The sequence below is a fragment of the Staurois parvus genome, unplaced genomic scaffold, assembly GCF_062004578.1.
Source record: "Staurois parvus isolate SC_StPar_1 unplaced genomic scaffold, SC_StPar_1.0 ptg000472l, whole genome shotgun sequence".
NCBI lineage: Eukaryota > Metazoa > Chordata > Amphibia > Anura > Ranidae > Staurois > Staurois parvus.
In genome coordinates this window covers 2,593,116-2,615,363 of record NW_028318268.1, presented here as the reverse complement: position 1 = coordinate 2,615,363, position 22,248 = coordinate 2,593,116, and the positions used below count along the sequence as shown (strand labels likewise).

At 42.1% G+C, this 22,248-nt stretch overlaps 1 protein-coding gene across 3 annotated transcripts in view; it reads right to left on the bottom strand.

Annotated features, from left to right (window-relative positions):
- LOC149452448 (RNA polymerase II elongation factor ELL-like) overlaps positions 1-22,248 on the bottom strand; it is a 227,367-nt gene that overhangs the window by 68,706 nt on the left and 136,413 nt on the right. For 2 of the 3 annotated variants that reach the window (XM_089689392.1, XM_089689390.1), the window contains exons 6-8: positions 9,478-9,602; positions 8,497-8,614; positions 2,024-2,468 (exon numbers count right to left, since the gene is read on the bottom strand). In XM_089689392.1, the coding sequence (XP_089545518.1) occupies positions 2,024-2,468; positions 8,497-8,614; positions 9,478-9,602 (688 nt within the window). The remainder of the gene's footprint in view (positions 1-2,023; positions 2,469-8,496; positions 8,615-9,477; positions 9,603-22,248) is intronic. The other variant, XM_089689391.1, reaches the window with a different exon arrangement.

Genomic DNA, 22,248 nt, shown 5'->3' with positions numbered 1-22,248 from the left:
ACCCCCCCCCCCAAGCCTGCAACCTGTGTCACAGGTCCCAGGAAACTGTGGGACCATTGAGGAAGCACAACACGTCTCACGCATGAGCAGTGGGGAAAAACACTGGGAAACACAGCTGGCTTCCCGCAGTCAAGATGGTGGCACTGGGGACCTGAAGGCTGGTAAAGAACTGGCCCGGGTGAAGAATGCTGCTGACTTTTAATTCTTTTTAACGAGACTTAAGCACCAGTTCACTCTAGTGCGGGTCGTGCGGCACGTGTCTGTGCATGCATGGCAAACCGTTCACTTGATACTGTGCCTGTGTTTCATGCAAGGAAAAGGTGCATGCACCTTTTCTAAAAATGCATCCGTATGGAAACCACATGGTCTTTTCAACCATGCGGTTTTCGTGTGGTTTCCACACCCACGATCGCGCCGCAGAATGAGATGCGTGGGAGTGCCATTCAGAATGAATGGCACCCCTGTGCGTCTTACAAGAGAAACATGATTCGGTTGCAGGTGAGGAAATCGCATTGATTCCTGCACCTGCAACCAGCCCACAGTGTCTTGGTTACTCCTAATGTGTAATTTAAAGTTCAGTTCTAGGTATGACCCTAATTGCATTCAAAATTAGTTGCCTAATTGCACTGCATAATTGGAAGTTAGCCAGTTGGCACAGGTCCTGGAAGGGCCAAATAGTACAGTGATTGTCAACTTCCCCAATGGACCCTAAGGTATGAGATATGTACACTTACATTGGTCCAAGCTGGACCAATGTAAGTATTCAATTAAGATCCTACCTTGAATTCAGCTTTAATGCTCTCCAAGGGAAACATCAAAAAGGCTCTTTGGGGCCATATTTTTCCATGTATGGGGGCACTGACATACACCGACCAACCATAACTTTATGACCACTGAGAGGTAAGGTGAATAACACTGACAATCTCTTTACAATTGCATTTGAAAATCAATAGGATATATATTATGCAGCAAGTAAACATGTTGTCCCTGAAGTTGATATTTTGTTGAAATATTTGTTGAAATATTGTGTATGGAGCAGTGTAGCTGCAGACTTGTCAGGGCGTCCATGCTGACCCGTGTCCACAGCCAAAAGAGCTTACAATGGACACATGAGCACCAGAACTGGACCATGGAGCAACAGAAGAAGGTGGCCTGGTCTGATGAATCATGCTTTCTTTTAACATCATGTGGATGGCCGGGTGTGTGTGTCACTTACCTGGGGAAGAGATGGCACCAAGATGCAGTATGGAAAGAAGGCAAGCCAGCGAAGGCAGTGTGATGCTTTGGACAATGCTCTTCTGGGAAACCTTGGGCTCTGCCATTCTTGTGGATGTTACTTGACACGTACCACCTGCCTAAACATTGTTGCTGACCCCTTCATGGAAACAGTATTTCCTGATGGCATTAGCCTATTTCAGCTGGATAATGCCCCCTACCACACTGCAAGTATGGTTCAAGAAGGGTTTGAGGAACATAACAATGAGTTTGATGTGTTGACTTGACCTTCAAATTCTCCAGATCTCAATCAAATTAAGCATCTGTGGGATGTGCTGGAAAAGCACCTATGATCCATGGAGGAACCACCTCACGATTTACAGGACTTGTAGGATCTGCTACTGACGGCTTGGAGCCAGAAACCATAGCATACCTTCAGAGGTCTAGTGGACTTCATATCTCGACGGGTCATGGCTGTTTAGGTGGCAAAAGGGGGACCTACACAATATTAGGTTGGTGGTCATAAAATTATCGCTTATCAGTGAATATCTGCATAGTGTCATTAATGGAAAAAGGCGTTCAAGGTGTCCATTCAATGGTATACAGTTAATAAGTATAAATAAGACTTCCAATGGAATGATCTGGTACTTACATTCTCCTAATTTGTGTACTACTGGTTAGCAATCACCATGTATAACAATAAAAGTTATATCTTCAACTACATTACCACCTCCTTTTACCAACATTGACAACTGCTCCTCAATGAACACCAATTACCACCCTAATCCTGTGCTGTGAAGATATATACCTCCCGGAGATGTCAGGCACTTTTCCAGCAGGATAGCTTCCTCCTCCCAGTCCTCATCCTCCTCCTCCTCTTCGCTCGATTCATGCACTCTCTTCCCTTCTTTTAGCCAGCCTGGCCTGCTGTCCTTCTGAGAAGATGGAGTTGTGGACTCTCTATGCTTGGCTTTTCCAGTCTGTGACCCATCACAGGTCTTTGTCCTTTTGTGCATTTCCTGGTGGAAAGTCTGTGGTGTTCTGTGCTTCCTGTGACTTTGTGCTGGAAAGACTCTGTGTTTCTCGGACATAGAGGGTCGTTTTTTGGCACTCTCAGATCCAGTCTGATGCCTAGAGTTCATGTGTGTGTTGGACGAAGAGCTGGAGTGTTGCTCAGGGGGTTCCCCATCCAGCGATGACTTTATTCTTTTGCAGATGTCACCTTCTGTGCTAATAACTCCCGCTGGACGTTTCTGAAAATGATAACATGAACCAAGCAAATCAGTTCAAATGTATAAAGACGACAAGTGGTAAAACAATACATGCACATTCATAGATGTTGGGTCTATACACACAGTATATGTGTAGGCCTAAAATGTATTCTTCATTTAATAAGATTCCCAAATATAAAGGTAATGGTATCATCTGTATATACAGGGGTTAGACAAAAATGGAAACACTCCATGTGATGACATGTTTCGTGTTGAAAGTGGGAGTGATGTAACATTCTTTTGCTTCCGCTGTGCGATGAGACACCTAGCTAACAGGTGGGAACCCTCACTTTCGTCGTGAGCTACTAGCAATACGGAGTCATGTCAGAGCTTACTGAGCTTCAAAGAGGGCAAATTGTTGGTGCCGCTTAGCTGGTGCCTCTGTGACTGAAGTTGCCAATTTATTTGCCATGTCGCGAGGTACACAATCAAAGGTTATGGCGGCATATACAGTTTCCGGGAAAACATCGTCTGATCAGTATAAGCGTGGTCAACATGGTCAACTGACCGAAATAGACAAAAGGACATTGAGCAGGATTGTGCCTTGGAATAAGAAAACAACTGCTGCAAAAGTGACTGCAGAGCTCAATCTCAGTCCTATGAAGACTGAGTCCTGTGAAGACTGAGATTGAGCTCTGCAGTCACTTACATGCTTCACTAAAGGATCAAATTATTTTCCAATCGATCTTTTCAACAATCTCTAGCTGACAACCCATTCGATCAATAAGCCACACATGGGGAAGTGGATTTCAATCAGCAGTTAAGATAAGTTTGTAACTTACAAACATAAGTTATCAATCACATCTCTGCTTTCACCACGTAATATCACAATTTGATTAATCGCAATAGGATCGTATTCATGATCAATGTATGTCCGTGCTGCTGATCAATGCAAAATAACTGATAATATTTTCTGCTGGCCAACCATCTCAGTTTGAATGCATCCAATCAAAATTAAGTCTTAATATATTAGATGGGAAGGGATGCCTCTTTATTGCTTGCAGATTTAATAGTTGGCCACCAGAAGACATTCAGAACTGTCCCATGCATATGAGGACAGTTGGAAGGTATGCAATGGTAAAGCTAATGTTACAATTTTAGTCCTCATGCACACGGGACGTTTTTTACAGCGGCTGTTTTTGGCTTTTGACGTTTTTTTCTATAGCCAGTAAACCCCCCAGCATGTTATCCTATGTGTCCATGCACACATAGACTGTAATCAACGTTTTTTGGCAGGGACGTTTTTTGGCTGGAAAAAAAACCCAGAACTAGTGGGTTTCTAGAGGAGTTTTTTAGATGTAAAAATTCTCTAACACTGAAAAATGCGGTAAACCACGGTAAACTGGTGCAAACCAGTGTTTTTTTACTTTTTTTCACAAAAAAATTATTTTTTTAAGGTAACAAAAAAAGCTAAAAAATGCAAATGCAGAAAAACTCCGCTAAGCGCTCATGCAAAAATGCTAAAAAACTCATGTTTTTAATGTGACTTTATACAGCTAACGTTACCAGCGTTATCAAAACGCACCGTGTGCATGGAGACTTATAGCATCCTAAGGCTACGTTTAGGTATGCAGCTAAAACTGCTGCTCCTCTGAAAAGCAATCTGCCTTCAGATCTATTTCTGAGCCAAGTGACAGACGACGTGGTGCCTTCTCACTGCCTGTTTTAAACCCATTTTTCCAGAACAAATGCGCTACAATCATGGCACAATTTGCTTGAATGGGTTGGAACGTTGAATCCTTTCTTCACATGAATACACCCATTTTCAGTTTAAGGGGGAACTGTTGGGGATACTAAAAAGCTCAACTGTGCGTTTGTACTGCCAAACCGCTGGTCTAAATGAGGCCTTAGGTTTCAGAATGCTTTATAATCAGAATAAGGTATTGAATGTATTGGTTTCAAAATGATCTGTTTATCAAGGAATGGATAAGGCTCCATGCACACTCGGCATTTGGAAGAGGACGGAAGGCACTGATTCATCGTCCCACTGCCACGGCCTGTAAAACTCTATGAGAGGCTGATGGCTGCTGTGGTCTGATGGAGCTGGATGGTGCACTGCGCAGTACTAATGTTTAACCACTTCAATACCGGGCACTTTTACCCTTCCTGCCCAGGCCAATTGTCAGCTTTCAGCGCTGTCGGGCTTTGAATTATGCAGTCATGCAACACTGCACCCATATGAAATTTTAATCATTTTTTTCACACAAATAGAGCTTTTTTTTGGTGGTATTTAATCACCACTGAGTTTTTTTTATTTTTTGCTAAATAAAACAAAAAACACCTGGACCGTTTGAAAAAAAACACACTTTTCTTTGTTTCTGTTATAAAATTTTAAATAAATAACATTTCTTCATAAATTTAGTTCAAAATGTATTCAGCTACATTTCTTTGGTGAAAATAATAATAACAATAATAATAATTGAATTTGTATTTTTTTTTTCAAATGTTTCTATTATTTTTTATTAAAGTTTTTCTTTTTTTTACGATTTTATTTTTCAGCACACTGTGACCAAAGCAATACAATGTTACCATAGTAACATTGAACTACTCTGGGCAAGTGACCAGGATTTTTTTTAACACATTATGATTGCTAATACCGATGTATTTCATTGATATTTGCAATCATTGTTACTGAATGAAACTGATTCACTCAGTCTTTTGTTGTGATTAGCTGTGATTGGGCAAAGCTAATCACATGATACGGATGGGCTGTGATTGGCCCTGTCTGTATCATGTGACCAGGGGCGGACTGACCATTTGGAAACTTGGGCACTGCCCGAGGGCCCAGGGTCAGTAGGGGGCCCCATGAGATGCCCCTGTACTTTTTTCATAGGCTTTTTTGAGTTTGGGCAAGGACACAGGGGCCCCATGATCTCCTATTGCCCGGGGGCCCCATGAGTTGTCAGTCCGCCCCTGCATGTGACTGCTTTGACCAGTCACAGCTAACAACGTAATTGTATACCATGGATGGCATGACAGGAAGCCATCCATTGTATACAATTGACATGTGATCTGCTGTGATTGGTCACAGCAGTCACATGACACTGGCAATGGGCTGGTGTAGTGATATGTAATTGGCTGTGTTCCGTGGACACAGCTGGTGACAGATCGTGCCGCTCTGTGATTGTTCCGCCCAGCCGTCAATCTGCTAATGGCCGGGCGGGAAGGTGTTAGAGCAGTATGCACCCAGGGATGGATGCCCGATGTTCTGGGCACTTGTCCTTGAATGCATACTGCCCTATAGAGTAGTACTGCGCATTGCACCATCTTTCCACATCAGCTGTCAGGCTGTCGGTAGCAGGGCTGGACGTAGGGTTGCCACCTCATCCCTTTAAATCCAAACACATATTAATGACACAGGTTCTGAGGCTGATTTATTGCAGATAAAGACCTGAGTGAGTTTAATTACCACCTGAATCAGCCACAGAACCCGTGTCATTAATATGTGTTTGGTTTTAAAGGGGTGAGGTGGCAATCCTAGCTGGACGGTGCGCCTGTGCCATCCATGTCAAAACACCGGAGCATCAGGTACAAAAGCTAAATGCCCAGTGTGCATGTGGTCTAAATACTTGCTGGATACAATAACTAATCATTGTTCCATGAAGTGGGACAATGCTGGAAAATGAGTTCTGCTTAACCGCTTGCCAACCACCTCACATATGAGTAGAGTGGCCGAGCAGCTGTTCTGCACTGGATCACGTGTCAAATACGTGATCCAGCTCTTCCAGGTTGGGGGGGATGCGCCTGCCACCCTGGCTGTGCTTTGATTGGTCACAGCACAAGCCAATCAGCCAGTCCCTGCTGATTGGCGAAGAGGAAGACAGGACAGAGCTCTGTGATTATAAACAGCACTGAGCTTTGTCTTGACAGTGAAGATCAGCCAGTTTCTGTTTCCCTGCAGGGAATAAAGACTGGCACATCCCTTAGTTAAAAAAAAAAAAGCACACAGTGAATGTACTATTAGGCACACAGTTAACCCTTTGATTGCTCCAAGATGTTAACCCTTTCCCAGCCAGTGTCATCAGTACAGTGCCAATATACATTAGCACTGATCACTATATTAGTGTCACTGGTTCCCACAAAGTATCAGAAGTGCCAGTTTGTGTCAGATTGCCCACCATACTACCACAGTCCTGTTATAAGTCACTGATCACCGCCATTACTAGTATAAAATAAATAAATAAATAAAAATTCCAGTGTCTATACCAAAGTTTGTAGGTGCTATAACTTTCATGCAAACCAGTCAATATACACTTATTGGGATTTTTTTTACCGAAAATATGTAGCAGAATACATTTTAGGCTTAACCAGTTGCCGCCCGGCCTATAGCCAGATGGCGGCCGGGCGAACAGCTCGTCCCTCCAGGTGGACGCCATACGGCATCCTTTCCGGAACGCGCATTGCGCATGCCCGCAGGGCCCGCTGCGGCAAGATCTGTCACTGGCTGTGTACCTCGGACACGGCCGATAACAGATCTGTGTACTGGCACCGTTGCCAGTACCATGTGACTTGCTGTGACCAATCACAGCAGGTCACATGACAGTTGTATACAACGGATGGCTTCCTTTTATGCCATCCATTGTATACAAGTGTGTCTAGCTGTGAATGGTCACAGCGATCACATGCACAAGCTGGGCCAATGTTACTATGGTAACATTATACTACTTTGGTCATAATGCAATATAAAAAAAATCTTACAAAAAGAGAAAAAATGTAATAAAAAATAAAAAAAAATAAAAAAAATTATCAATTTTTTTTTTTGTACTGTCACCAGTCAGTGTACCTGATCACCGCCATGCCAGTTATATGATGATGCTGTACTGCACTGGTGACAGTATGTAAAAAAAAAATAGTGAAAATAATTTTTTTTTATTTTTTCTTTTCCGAAAAATTATGACAAAAAATTTACAACTTCAAAAAACTCGCCATGCCTCTTATGAAGTACGTCAGACGGTCTACTTTGCAAAAAGGGGTCATTTGGGGGATATCTGTACTATTCTGACCTTCTCAGATCTCAAAAAATTAGATTGGCCGTCAGTACTTCAGGATTGATCAATTTTCAGATCTATACCATAGTTTGTGAACTCTATAACTTTCCTACAAACTAAACATTAAATACTGATTTGGGTTATTTCCACCAAAGAAATGTAGCAGAATACATCTTGGCCTAAATTTATGAAGAACAATTATTTATTTGAAAACTTTTATAACAGAAACAAAGAAAAACACATTTTTTTTTTTTTTTAATTTTCGGTCTTTTATTGTTATTAGGGAAAAAAACCCCAGCGGTGATTAAATACCACTAAAAGAAAGCTCTAGTTGTGTGAAAAAAATGATACAATTTTAGTTTGGGTACAGTGTTGTATGACCGAACAATAGTCATTCAAAGTGTGACAGCGCTGAAACCTGAAAAATGGCCTGGGCAGGAAGGGTGTAAAAGTGTCTAGTATTGAAGTGGTTAATTTATGAAGAAATTGTAATAAACATTTTTTTTTTAATTTGATATGTTTTATAGCAGAAAGTATAAATAATTGTTTTTTTTTTCAAAATTTCCAGTCTTTTTTTTGTTTATATATTAAAATATAAAAAACCCAGTGGTGATCAAATACCACCAAAAGAAAGTTCTATTTGTGTGAAAAAAATGATCTATATTTCATTTGGGTACAGTGTTGCATGACCGCGCAACTATCACCTAAAGTAATGCAGTGGCAAATAGCAAATAATGACCTGGTCATGAAGGGGATAAAATCTTCCGGAGGGCAAGTGGTTAAATACTTTAATAAAATGGAAAATGATATCAAATACTTACTGGTATTTTTCTTTCTTGGCACCAATCCATGTCAACACTTTATAGCTTTACTCTGATCCTGTGGGAGGATGTATGTGGGGATACTGCCCCAAGAATGCTGTCATGTTGGCACCAGGAAAGATAATTTATGCAATGATCATCCGAGAAAATGGAATAAGTTTAGCACAATGTTTGTGTTCGCTATTCAGAAAAAGCACTTACAGAATCGGTAGGCCTTGTCCGTGCGATTTGGTGAGAGGATGACAGGCTATGCTGGGTTTTGTCCCTCTCGGCTGATCCCTGGCCATTCGGCGATAAGGAAATATTTGGGTGTTTCCTACTTCATGGAAAAATTTAAAAAAAAATTACATTTCACATCAAATTTTTTTAAAATTTATATTATTAATTATAAATATTTTATTATTGTGTACTTTACAGTATACCAAAGATTTGAAATACATGATCAATAATAGCAGTCTGGGAAATGTATACATCTTACAAAGTGACTTTCACATCCAATATTATTACCTGGTCCAAATGTCAGGTCATCATAAATACACTTTATACAAATGTAAAACCCGCCAGCCCGGCCTTCCCCATTCCAGCTAGTAATAACCCTGGGTTCACATATATGCAGTGCAGTATATCGCATGTGATTCGCACAGGAACCGCACTGCATTCCTATGCAAATCACATGCGATTTGTGTGCGGTGCGATTGGAACCATACATTTTGTATGGCTCTAATCGCACCGCACCCCCACCAAAAAGGTGCAGGACCCTTTTAATGGGTCCACACTAGAATTGGATCGCATGAGTATTCACACCTATGCGATCCGATTCTGCACATCGCACCGCATTTGCAGACCGCTTTCAGGGTGTTGCTAACTTAACATACACACCCGCAGCATTTCACATGAACGGGGTGCGATTCTGATGCGGTGTGAAATTCGCACAGAAAACGCTGCAATTTCCGCACCGCATCCGTGTGAACCCGGGCTTAAGGTTTAACTTATGACACAGACACATCGTCCAGCTTGCCCAGTGGACATGTGTAGCTAATAAAGATTATTTTATCACAGCTGCCTTAGTAAAGCGACATTTAATTGCTATAGACAACACCCATATTATCTTTCACAATGAACCAGGTGTAACCAGAATAATTCTATTATCACTATTACTAGTTATAAAACTGTCCTTCATACCTTGAAAGAATACCTGCTAAGTGCTGCCTCTCCTCTGCACTGTATCCCATCCAGTCCTTCTGTACCTGGCTGTACAAGTCTTCTTTCAGGCTATACTTGCCATCCTTAGGGTTCTGTTGTCCTACCTGACATATGTAAGAACAAGTCAATTAAAGTTCGTCTTTCAATTTTTCACTACATGTAGGGGTGTATTTATCAAAATATCACATATCTATTTTTCCAGTGAAAATGCTGGTACATTCATTCTGAACAAAAGGAGATTGTAAGCTCCCAGGATCAGGCCCTCCTTTCCCTCTTGTATTGAACTGTATTGTTGCTGTATTGTCTCCCGTTATATTGTAAAGCGCTGAGCAAACTGTTGGCGCTATATAAATCCTGTATAATAATATAATAAAGGAGCAAGATCAAATGTTATCAGGCTATTTCCTCTACAAATTGAATATTATTCGTTCCTACAAAGAAAAAAAAAAATCTCCATCTAGTGGCCATAATGCAGTATTTTCCCAAACCACTCTATTTTTTATGAATTAAAAATATTCAAACTCGAGGGGAAACAGAAGCAGAACATTGGATTTTGCCCTATTTGCACAGAATGAATGTACAAGCTGGAGGAATAGCTATGCAAACTTTTATTGTACATACAACCCACAATGGAAGAGGTGGTTTAACCTCAAAAGTCAAATACAAGTTCGTTTAAGTTATTAAAGTTTCCCAATGATTGTAAGCTCCAAGGAGCAGGGCCCTCCTTTCCCTCTTGTATTGAACTGTATTGTTGATGTATTGTCTCCCGTTATATTGTAAAGCGCTGAGCAAACTGTTGGCGCTATATAAATCCTGTATAATAATAATATAAAGCTGAAGAAGATTCATTTTATGTCAAAAATGCAACTCCAAAGACATGCTGGTAGGTGAATTGGCTCCTGTCTAAATTGTCCCTAGTATGTGTATGTATGAATGTAAGTTAGGGACCTTAGATTGTACACCCCTTGAGGGTTAGGGACTGATGTGACTGTACAATATATATGTAAAGTGCTGCGTAAATTGACTGCACTATACAAGTACCTGAAATAAATAAATAAATAAAAATAAATAAAAATGCAAATGCCATAGAATAAGACCATTGCACATTTATTAAAGGCACCTTTATAACTTTCAGGTCTCTGGCAGTCCTTACTGAATTAGTGCAGTTTACAAAATGCACCTTATATTGGTAATTAATTAAAGGAATGTGATCCCTAGGGCTTGTTTACATAAGTGTTTCCTTTTGAAGAGCGATCCATGGTGGATCGTTTTTTACAGGGTGTTTAACAGGTGGTGAGGAGGTTATAAGTTGCCTCCTAACCATGTGTTCTAACCCTAAAAGCCCGCACCACTGCACCGCAACTTCATGCATTTGTAGTGTGACTCCATTAACTTGAGTGGGTCTCATTCAGTGGGTGGTACCTCTCGCCGGACACAATAGTGAGTATAATTCTTGCTGCGCAGCAAAGCAAGGTGGCCATGGCAAGTATACAGCCCTGTCCGGTTGTTCTTGCAGCATAAAAGGGGATAGTTGGAGAGGAGTTAAAACGTGGCTCAACTGCCTGTTACTGCCACCCTCAACCGCAAGTGTAAATGAGCCCCAACAGTGATTTGCACAGGAATGCGGTGCGGTTCCTGTGCGAATCACATGCAATGTTCCACACCGCAGAAGTGTGATCCCAGGCTATGGGGCTACTGACAGGCAGTGAGGAAGTGATAACATTTAGAGAGACGAACATTCTCTCAGGCTAGGTTCACACCTATGCAGATTGTGTCTGAGCTGTTTCTGCATTGCGTTTTTGCCGTGTTTTTGATGCGTTTTGGTCCGTTTTTTTCCTTATTTCTAGGCAGATTTAAAATACAAAACACATAAAAAATGCAGCAAAAAAGCAATACATGCTTTTCTGCAGCGTTTCCATTGAAGTCTATAGAACCAAAAACGCAACTTTTTTTTTTTTAAAAAAGGTCCCTGACCCTTTCCAAAAAAATGCACCAGGTGAAAACGTGGAGATGTGAACATGTCCCATAGGAAATCATGTCAAATGGACTGTAACGCGTTTCTGCAAAACGCAAAACACTGCAGGAAACGTTTAGGTGTGAACCTAGGGCCAATCAGTTTCTCTCTGTGCCAATAATCTCTTACAGTTTTTCTCAAAATCAATTACTAGGAGGTCACTAAGAGGCCATTTGTAAATGAGAGTTTGAAAGTCTCCAAAAGTCAACAAGTATCTACTAGTATTCTTCTACTGACACCTTTAGGGATTGTAGCGCTGCTTCTTTTAGGCTACATACACAGCAGATGCATGCATTTTCCTACATATTAACCCATGTGTATCCTAGAACTGCACAAATGGGCTGCAAGGTGCCCAATTCACCGGAATGGGAAATGACAATCAGCCTGGGGTCACATATATGCGGTGTGGTATATCGCATGTGATTCGCATAGGGACCGCATCACATTCCTGTGCAGATCACATGCGATTTGTGTGCGGTGCGATTGGAGCCATACATTTTGTATGGCTCTAATTGCACCGCACCTGCACCAAAAAAGTGCAGGACCCTTTTTTTGGTCCGCACTAGAATCGGATCGCTCGGGTATTCACACCTATGCAATCTGATTCTTCACACAGCACCGCTTTTGCGGACCGCTTTCGGGGTGTTGTCAACTTAACACACCCGCAGCGGTTCACATGAACGGGGTACGGTTCTGATGCGGTGCAGAATTTGCATAAAAAAGCTACAAATTCCGCACCACATCAGTGTGAACCAAGGCTCAAACACGCACCAGAGAGGATCTTTTGTCAACACACCTCAATCTTGCATATTATATGTACACAGGATAACGGGTTTTCAAGAGGACATTTTACCTGCACTGGCCAATGTTCTACAATACACAAATACACTGGAGGGGCATTTATGTACTGAATTTGCCATTCGCCAGACATTTAGGCTAGGTTCACATCTGTGTGGGTGGTGCCACTGCGGATCCATACAAAAATCCGTGCAGCCGCACCACCCACACAGAGGAATGCGGACCCGCAGGCGGGTGCCATTAGTTCTAAAGGCATGCCGCGCGCACTGGAAAACAAAACCATACTGGGAACTGAGGTTCTCGTGTGGGCTGTATTTTCAGAAGAAGTGCAGGGACTTGTTCTCTGCGTGTCATGGGGCACGGGAGTCCATTCAAATGAATGGGCTCTCGTGCCCGTGCAAAACGCGGCCCACACGGCCGCATAGATGTTAACCAGGGCTAACTGCAGGTGAATTGGTTTTAAATGACAGTGAGTGACTCACCACCACTAAATGTTTTGTGAAAATCACATTTACTGCTTCATAAATGTGCCCTTTGTTGTCAAACGTGTGTTATTGGACCTTTTTGTTCCAAAAAAGATGGTGAAAGGATCATCTAAGTATTCCATCCATCATTTCTGCAGGATGTGACACTGTATAACACAACTAAGGAGACATTTTCCAAAAATATTATAGATCTTGTAAAATGCTGTAAAGATACAGTGTAAGAGGGCTAAGAAGACAACTGATAAATGTTCTGGAAAGCTTTGATTGTCAATAAAGTTGGAGTAAACTCTCACTGGACACTTGTAACTACAGGTACACTTATAATAAAGACTTGTAGGTACAAGGAATATCTCCTAAATATGCTCCATGACTGCTCTGCCGCCCCTCCCCCTTAGCCAGGTGCCAGTCCAGGGACCTGGGTGGATCCCAACTTTAAAGTTGGGATCTTCCCCGAGCCTGGACCGGCTGAGTGACGTCAGCTGACAGGCGGACTTTAGCCCACTGTCATATCTGAAAATGGGTCACAGGAGTGCAGAACAAACTGCATCCACAGGGGCAGTACAGCCAAACAAGCTTTGGCTGTACTTCTCCTTTAACGGCTTCCCATCCACCCTATAGCAGTAATACAGCTAGATATATATATATATATATATATATACACACGTGATTTTGCATTTATGGGTAGGGGGCGCGTGCACACTCTACCCGCAACACTTTATAAATATAGGGCAATAATAATAATTTCTAAAAACAATCCAACAACATGTTTTTGAGAGTGTGAGAACACCATAGAAACTAGTGGTGCACCGAAATGAAAATTCTGGTGCTGAAACCGAAAATTCAAAATGCACTTGGCTGAAAACCGAAATGCGCAGTTTTTAAAAATGAATATATATTATTTTAAAAAAATACACTTTGATAAAAAACAATATATACCCCAATTTTTTTGGGAAACTATGAAAGAGAATGTTACGGCGAGTAAATAGATACCCAACATGTCAAGCTTTAAAATTGTGCACGCTCGTGGAATGGTGTGAAACTGCGGTACTTAAAAATCTCCATGGGTGATGCTTTAAATATTTCTACAGTGTGAAGTTAGAGGAGGTCTAGTGCAAGAATTATTGCTCTTGCTCTGGCGTTCATGGCGATACCTCACGTGTGTGGTTTGAACACTATTTACATATGTGGGTGTGGAGTACATACGTGTTCACCACTAAGTGTGAGCACGGGGGGGGGGGGGGGACAGGGGAACTTTAAACTTTTTTTTCATTTATTTAATTTTTTTTTTTGCACTGTCCCTTTAAAAAAAATGTTTTTATCACTTTAATTCTTATCACAAGAAATACATGCATTCCTTGTGATGGAAATAATTAGTGACAGGTTCTCTTTATGGAGAGATGTGGGATCAATAAGATCCCACATCTCTCCTCTACAATGTAAAGCATTGGATCAAAAAAAAGCATTGATCTAGTGCTTTAAAAAAAAAAAAAAAAAAAAGCCGAAACCGGACGTGACATCGCTCCGGTCCTCAAGGACATAGAGATGTGTGGCGGCCATCTTTCCTTCACTAATCTCTATGCCCAGTGCCGGTAATGCTAAGAACTACTGAGCGGCGGCTGGTGGCGGCAGTGGCGGCGGCGACGGGCGGGGGTTGTTTTGGCACCTATATCGGTGCATTATTTCATATTGACCGACAACCGAAAGATGTGTTTCGGCCAAAATGTTTTAGCCACTGAAATTTCGGTGCATCCCTAATAGAAACCAAAGGAAACATTCATCAAACAATTTCTACAGGTGAATCTATCAGGTGTATGTGTATTAAAAGACAATTAATTCATCACCAGTGAATTTTCGTGAAAGTCAAATTCACTGCTTTAGTCCTCATGCACACTGTACTTTTTTACAGCGGCTGTTTTTGGCTTTTGACGTCTTTTTCTACAGTCAGTAACCCCCCAGCATGTTATCCTATGTGTCCATGCACACACAGACTGGAATCAACGTTTTTTGGCTAAGACGTTTTTTGGCTGGAAAAAAACCCAGGACTAGTGGGTTTCTAGAGGAGTTATTTAGCTGTAAAAACGCTCTAACGTTGTAAAACGCGGCAAATGCGGTAAAACGCTGCAAACCGGTGTTTTTGGACTTTTTTTGACCAAAACAAACAGCTAAAAAATGCAAATGCAGAAAAATGCTAATGAAAAAAAAGCTAAAAAAAAGCAGAAAAACTCAGGCTTTTAACGTGACTTTACACAGCTAACGTTACCAGCGTTATCAAAACGCATGGAGCATTATGTGTCCTAGTGGGAATCCTATATGGAATGGCAGCACTGCAAAGTCTCCTTACCACGATAGGAAATGTACCAGCGAAAGACGGGGTTAATCTGTGTTTTTAGCAACCCCCAACTAGCAAGTCAACATTGCCTGAATTTCGTGACATAGCAAATTTTATACAGCAAGTAAATGGAACTTCACCACAAGCATGATGTAACCACATCTAATAGGGGCAGCAGAGTGGCTAAATGGTTAGCACCTCCGCCTGGCAGTACTAGGGTCGTTGGTTTGAATCCCAACCACAGCACCACCTGCCTGGAGTTTGCATGTTCTCCCTGTGTCTGCGTGGGTTTTCTCCAGGTACTCCAGTTTCCTCCTACACTCCAAAGACATGCTGGTAGGTTAAAAGGTCCTGTCTAAATTGGCCCTAGCATGGATATGCAATAATGTGAGTTAGGGACCTTAGATTGTACGTCCCTTGAGGGTTAAGGACTGACGTGAATGTACAATATATATGTAAAGTGCTGCGTAAATTGACGGCGCTATATAAGTACCTGTAATAAATAATAATTATTATTTTTATACAGTATTTATAAAGCGCCGATAGTTCGCTCAGCGCTGTACATTACAAAGGGGGACAGAACATGTGACAGAACAATAACAATACAATGCAAAACATGAGGGGATTGAGGGCCCTGCTCCTTGGAGCTTACAATCTAGGAGGGAGGGGATGGTGGCACAGGAGGAGATAGCTGTGGGGGATGGAGTGGTAGGAAGAGTGGAGGAGGTCGGCAAATTAGCAGGGGGTGGGGTAGGCTTCCCTGAAGAGATGGGTTTTCAGGGTGCACCTAAAGAAGAGGAGAGTAGGTGATAATCTGATTGGTTGGGGCAGGGAGTTCCAGAGGATGGGTGACACCCTGGAGAAGTCCTGGAGGCGGGCATGGGAGGAGGAGACCAGGGAACTAGAGAGAAGGAGGTCTTGTGAGGAGCGGAGTGTGCGTGCTGGGCGGTACTTGGATATTAGGTCAGTGATGTAGTTCGGGGCAGTATGGTGGACAGCTTTGTACGTCAGCGTTAGGATTTTGAATTTGATCCGTTGCGCAATCGGAAGCCAGTGGAGGGATTGGCAGAGGGGGGTGGCGGAGGTGGAGCGGTTGGAAAGGTGAATGAGTCTGGCTGCCATAATGCATGCAGGTGCACTGAAATCCCCCCCCCCCCCCCCAACTTCCAAAAAAACCCAGAAGGCAACATATCACCTATGAACCACCTGTCAATCAGCTCACATAGGTCATCCACCGCAGATTTATCAAGCTGTCAAAAAAACCCAGCCGCCCACGTGGACAAGGCCTAAGGCCATAGTTCTAGCTCATCCCACAGCTTCCGAAATTGATACAGTTGTTGTAATATTGGATTACTGACATCTCTACGGGAACCTTAAAATAACAAGGACAAAGTTCCCAGATTAATGACCCCCCTCCATCCCAGCGTTTCTACATGCACGATAAAGGTGAAATATTTTAATAATCAGCCCAGTTCTTGTCACAATTACAGTTTCGGTGTAAAAACAGTTTAAAGCTCTAAATTTTAGGGTGTTCCTAGTTAATGTGATATTTGCATACTGGCAAGTTTTCCCAAGCAGCTGACTGGCTGTTCTCCAGCAGAAGTTATTTCCATAGATCTTGTATTTCGTGCTCGGAGCATAATTTAGCTGCAGCTGAACATTTCTCACTTTTCATTAGTCTTCCTCGTGTTTAAAGCTGAACACTGCCTTAACTTTTTTTTTTTTCATTTCAGCTTCAGATGTCAAAGGACAATGCCTCTTGATACAACCTCGCTCCTTCCCACCATAGTAAACTAGCTGATTAATTCAGGCGTCCACCCTGAGCAAGCTTCTGTTTTAGAGCTTAGCCAAGTAGATGATGTCACTGCCCCCCCACCTGACAATGCCTGGGCAGGGGGGCCTGGAGATAGGCCAAGCTCTGTCACATTTTGACATGCTACTCCATACCTAGATGTACCACTCCATTTGAGCGATGGAGCAAGGGTTCCAATGGTGCACAGATGATCATCTGTGATCCTGGCCAATACTTTCTATTCTGTCTTATGCCTTTGTCATATGACCATGTCTGGTCCAATCAGCAGAGGATCCATGAATAGATTCTCTACCAAATAGGAGCAGAAATGAGCAGATGCCACTTTTTTTGATATCCATGCTCATTAAATTTTCTTGATGATTTTTAAAAAGCCAATCTTTCTGAATGAATATTGGATCTATGGGTGGTTGGACGTAAACGGACTTCTGTTCATCAAAATCCTTTGACCTCCAATCATTTTTAGGTTCGAAAAATGAAAATGGATGTAGACCCTTTCCATTTCTTTTTTTTTTTTTTACCTGGATGATTGGATATAAAAGGACAGAAGTCCGCTTAAACCCGGCTGCCCACATACAGTGAAGGAAATAAGTATTTGATTCCATGCTGATTTTGAATGTTTGCACACTCACAAAGAGATGATCAGTCTAAAAATCGAATGGTAGGGGTATTGTAACACTGAGAGACAGAATAGCAACAAAAAAATCAAAAGAAATGCATGTCTAACAAATTATTCACTGATTTGCATGTTCATGACGGAAATAAGTCTTTGATCCCCTATCATTCAGCAGGATTTCTGGCTACAAGGTGTCTTTCATACAGGTAACAAGCTGAGATTAGAAGCAGTGTCTTAAAGGGAGTGCTGCTAATCTCATTTTGTTACCTGTATAAAAGACACCTGTCCACAGGAGCAATCAAACAATCAGATTCCAAACTCTCCACCATGGCAAAGACCAAAGAGCTGTCCAAGGATGTCAGGGACAAGATTGTAGACCTACACAAGGCTGGACTGGGCTAACAAACTATCGGCAAGCAGCTTGGTGAGAAGGTGACAACAGTTGGTGCAATCATTCGCAAATGGAAGAAACACAAAACAACTGTCAGTCTCCTTAGGTCTGGTGCACCATGCAAGATCTCACCTCGCGGAGTGTCAATGATCATGAGAACAGTGAGGAATCATCCCAGAACTACACATGAGGATCTTGTCAATGATCTCCAGGCAGCTGGGACCACAGTCACCAAGAAAACAATTGGTAACACACTACGCCGACAAGGATTGAAATCCTGCAGTGCCCTCAAGGTCCCTCTGCTCAAGAAAGCACATGTCCAGGCCTGTTTGACGTTTGCCACTGAACATCTGAATGATGCAGAGGAGGACTGGTTGAAAGCAAAATCGAGCTCTTTGGCATCAACTCAACTCGCCATGTTTGGAGGAGGAGGAATGCTGCCTATGACCCCAAGAACACCATCCCAACTGTCAAACATGGTAGTGGAAACATTCTGATTTGGGGATGTTTTTCTGCTAAGGGGACAGGACAACTGCACCGCATCAAAGCGATGATGGACGCGCAATGTACCGTAAAATCTTGGGTGAGAACCTTCTTCTCTCAGCCAGGGCATTGAAAATGGGTCGTGGATGGGTGTTCCAGCATGACAATGACCCAAAGCACACGGCCAAGGCAACAAAGGAGTGGCTCAAGAAGAAGCACATTAAGGTACTGGAGTGGCCTAGCCAGTGTTCAGACCTTAATCCGATTGAAAATCTGTGGAGGGAGCTGAAAGTTTGAGTTGCCAAACGTCAGCCACCAAACCTTAATAACTTGGAGAGGATCTGCCAAGAGGAGTGGGTCAAAATCCCACCTGAGATGTGTGCAAACCTGGTGGCCAGCTACAGGAAACATCTGACCTCTGTGATTGCAAACAAGGGATTTGCCACCAAGTACTAAGCCATGTTTTGTGAAGGGGATCTAATACTTATTTCCCTCATAAACATGCAAATCAGTGCATCATTTGTTAGAAATGCATTTCTTTTGAACTTTTTGTTGCTATTCTGCCTTTCAGTGTTACAATACACCTACCATTCCATTTTTAGACTGATCATTTCTTTGTGAGTGGGCAAACATTCAAAATCAACAGGAGATCAAATACTTATTTCCTTCACTGTAGACTAACATGGAGCTTCCAATCAGGTCCACCTCAAAAAGTGACAGATGGAGCTGATTGGACCAGCCATGTGAAAGGTGTCTTAGACACATCACCTACGCAGGCAGTGAGGTGAAGGTTCCCTAATAAGAGCATAGATAGTATTAAAATCCTGAAAGGACTTCCTCACTTCGCTAGAAAATGTGTTTTTGTTACTTTCTGTGTACCCCATGGAGCACTTTACCTCCCATCCAGTTCCGTCTGATAACCATTACATGGACAGGAAGTGAGGAAAAAAACACTAAAAAAATGCTGGCAAAGGTCTGCAATTACCAGGAGTTAGAGTGAAACCTTGCCTATGAAAAAAAAAATTGCGAGCAGGAAGGTTTTCTGGTTGCACAAGAGATATACTATGTCTAGGCTTCTTATCACGAACTTCCTTACAGGGTACACTGAGCTGTGCATGCGCTGCTCAAGGCACAGCCCCAACATTTGAAGGGTACTGGGAAGAATTAACTCCCATACACATGTGCAGGAGTTATGTCATCTCGGGCTGGCCAATCTAGATTGCTGAAGAAGCCAAACCCAAAAGGAGAGGAGAAGATGTTGTGGAAGCTGATGTAGAAATGCCGGGTGAGAGGTGATTCATTAGTTTTAGTTCCACTTTAAAAAGCAACTTCACTTTTTTTTTTAATTTCCATTTATCTGTCAAGCAATGTTGTACTCGGTTCAGGTACTCACCTGCCCAGCGTATCCAACGTTGTCTTCCTGAGATCTGCTAATCACGTGCAGCAATCTCCTGTCGCCATCTTGGTCCTCCTCAATCATTGGAAGCTCAACTGTCTTTTCTGGGTTCAGACAGTCAGTCTCCAGTGATTATTATTACTATACAGGATTTATATAGCGCCAACAGTTTGCGCAGTGCTATACAAAATGAAAGTAGACATTACAGTTACAATACCATTTGATACAAGAGGAAACAGAGGAACCTGCTCGTTAGAGCTTACAATCTAGGAGGAAGGGCTGAGTGATACAAAAGGTAATAGCTGTGAGGGAGATGAGCTGAAGGAGGAAATAAATGGCGGTTTACTAGGTAGAAGCAGGATAGGCTTCTTTAAAGAGAAGGGTTTTCAGGGATCGTCTAAAGGTGGATAGATTAGGAGACAGCCGGACAGATTGGGCTAGAGAATTCCATAGGATGGGAGAAGTCCTGGAGGCGAGCATGGGAGGAGGTGACAAAGAAACTAGAGAGCAGAAGGTCTTGGGAGGATCGAAGAGAGCGGTTTGGTTGATATGTGGAGACCAGGTTGGTGATGTGTCTGGGGGCAGAGTTGTGGATGGCGTTGTAAGTTGTTGTTAGTATTTTGAATTTTATTTGTTGGGTGAGTGGAAGCCAGTGTAGGGATTGGCAGAGAGGGGTAGCAGACATTGAATGGTTGGTAAGGTGGATGAGCCTGGCAGCAGTATTCATGATGGACTGGAGGAGGGATAGTTTATGTAAAGGTAAGCCAATGAGGAGGGAGTTGTAGTAGTCGAGTCGAGAGATAACCAGGGAGTGAATTAGGAGCTTTGTGGTATCATTGGTTAAAAAGGGGCGTATTCTGGAGATGTTGTGGAGGTTGAGGCGGCATGACGTGCACCAGCTCCTCCCACCAGCTCCTCCCACCAGCTCCTGCACAGCCTTACTCTGCAGCCTCCTGGGATATGTGACATAGTTTTCTAGGAAGCTGCTGAGGGAGCAGAGACATGTCATTCTTGCCTGGTGAATAGTGGTGGGGGTAGGGATGTTGAAAAATTATACGAACAAAATAATTTTAAAAAATCTGTGATTTATATTGGGAAGGAGTCCAGGTAGCAATAGAAGGTAAATGTCTGCATTAAGTATAAGGTTCATTTCATATATACAGTGCCTGAATAAACTCTGTGGAGGCCCCTAGATAACCGAAACCTTGGGGCCCCCTCTCGCAGGTTTTGGGAGGTTTCTCATGCACGTGTCCTAGCGGGATAACATTGAACTAAGTAGTGTGCACGCCAGCCGCTAGATGGAGATGACATCACTACTGTACATTACAAAGACATAGACTGCACCAAAATGTTTTACAAATTGACAGCTGAAAGAAGGTGAGCTGTTAAGAGACAAACTGTAATATGAACCTGATGTCTATGATTTATGTACTTTAAGTTGTTATTGGGTATATTACATTAATACAGTATTTTCTCTATGGCATGTTTAATGTAAAGTCTTAATTTCTTTGAGATGACTAATTTTTTCTATCTTTTGTAAACGGCATGGAGCCCATAGACCAGTGCCCACTCTTCCTTTTTGGCAATCCGGCACTGCATATATAGAATTTTGATATGTATATCCCAAGTACTCTTTTGATCTAAAATACAAACTATTGTGATTGGTCATAAATACTGCTTACTGTAATTGCACAGATTCAATAGGCAGCAATAGAGGCATCCTCAGAATAATATACGCTATATGCTCTAATTCTGTTAAACACGCTAAAACTACAGAACTCCAGGGCATGACATGTCCAGTCCTCCCAGTTATCCCTAAATTAGTGAAAATGTGCCATTGGCCACACAACTCTTTATCATGTTTTAGTATAAAATGTCTTTAGTTAATATTTAGTTATCACTTAGTTATCATAAAGCAGCCCCCCTGCAGGTTTAAGTCATAATGTACTAGTATGCACTGCATAGTAGCACATTATGACAGACTTATGTATATAAGATAATTGTACGAAAAAAGTTTGCGGAACCACTGATCGAACGATTTTCTTTTAGTTGATGAGCAGGATGGTTTAACTGATAATGATATTGTGAAAGAAAAAATCCGGTTGAACAACAGTGAAAAATGTTGTCGTTTCACATACGAACGACCGATTTTCTATGCGGTGGTATGACGGTCGTACAAAAAAAATCTATCAAGCGCTATCATGCATGAGCGGAAACAGAAGATGACCCGGATGTTTATGTCCAAGGAATCTTCATAAACACGAATGAAAAATCCAAATGTTAAAAGTAGATTGGCCTAATGAGATCATGAAACCAGAATTCTGCATATTATATTTTATGTATCACTATTTATGTATATAGGTCATGTAATAAACGATATTATACTCATTGCTGGTAATTGTTGTGTATATCGCTCGTTCTGGCCGGA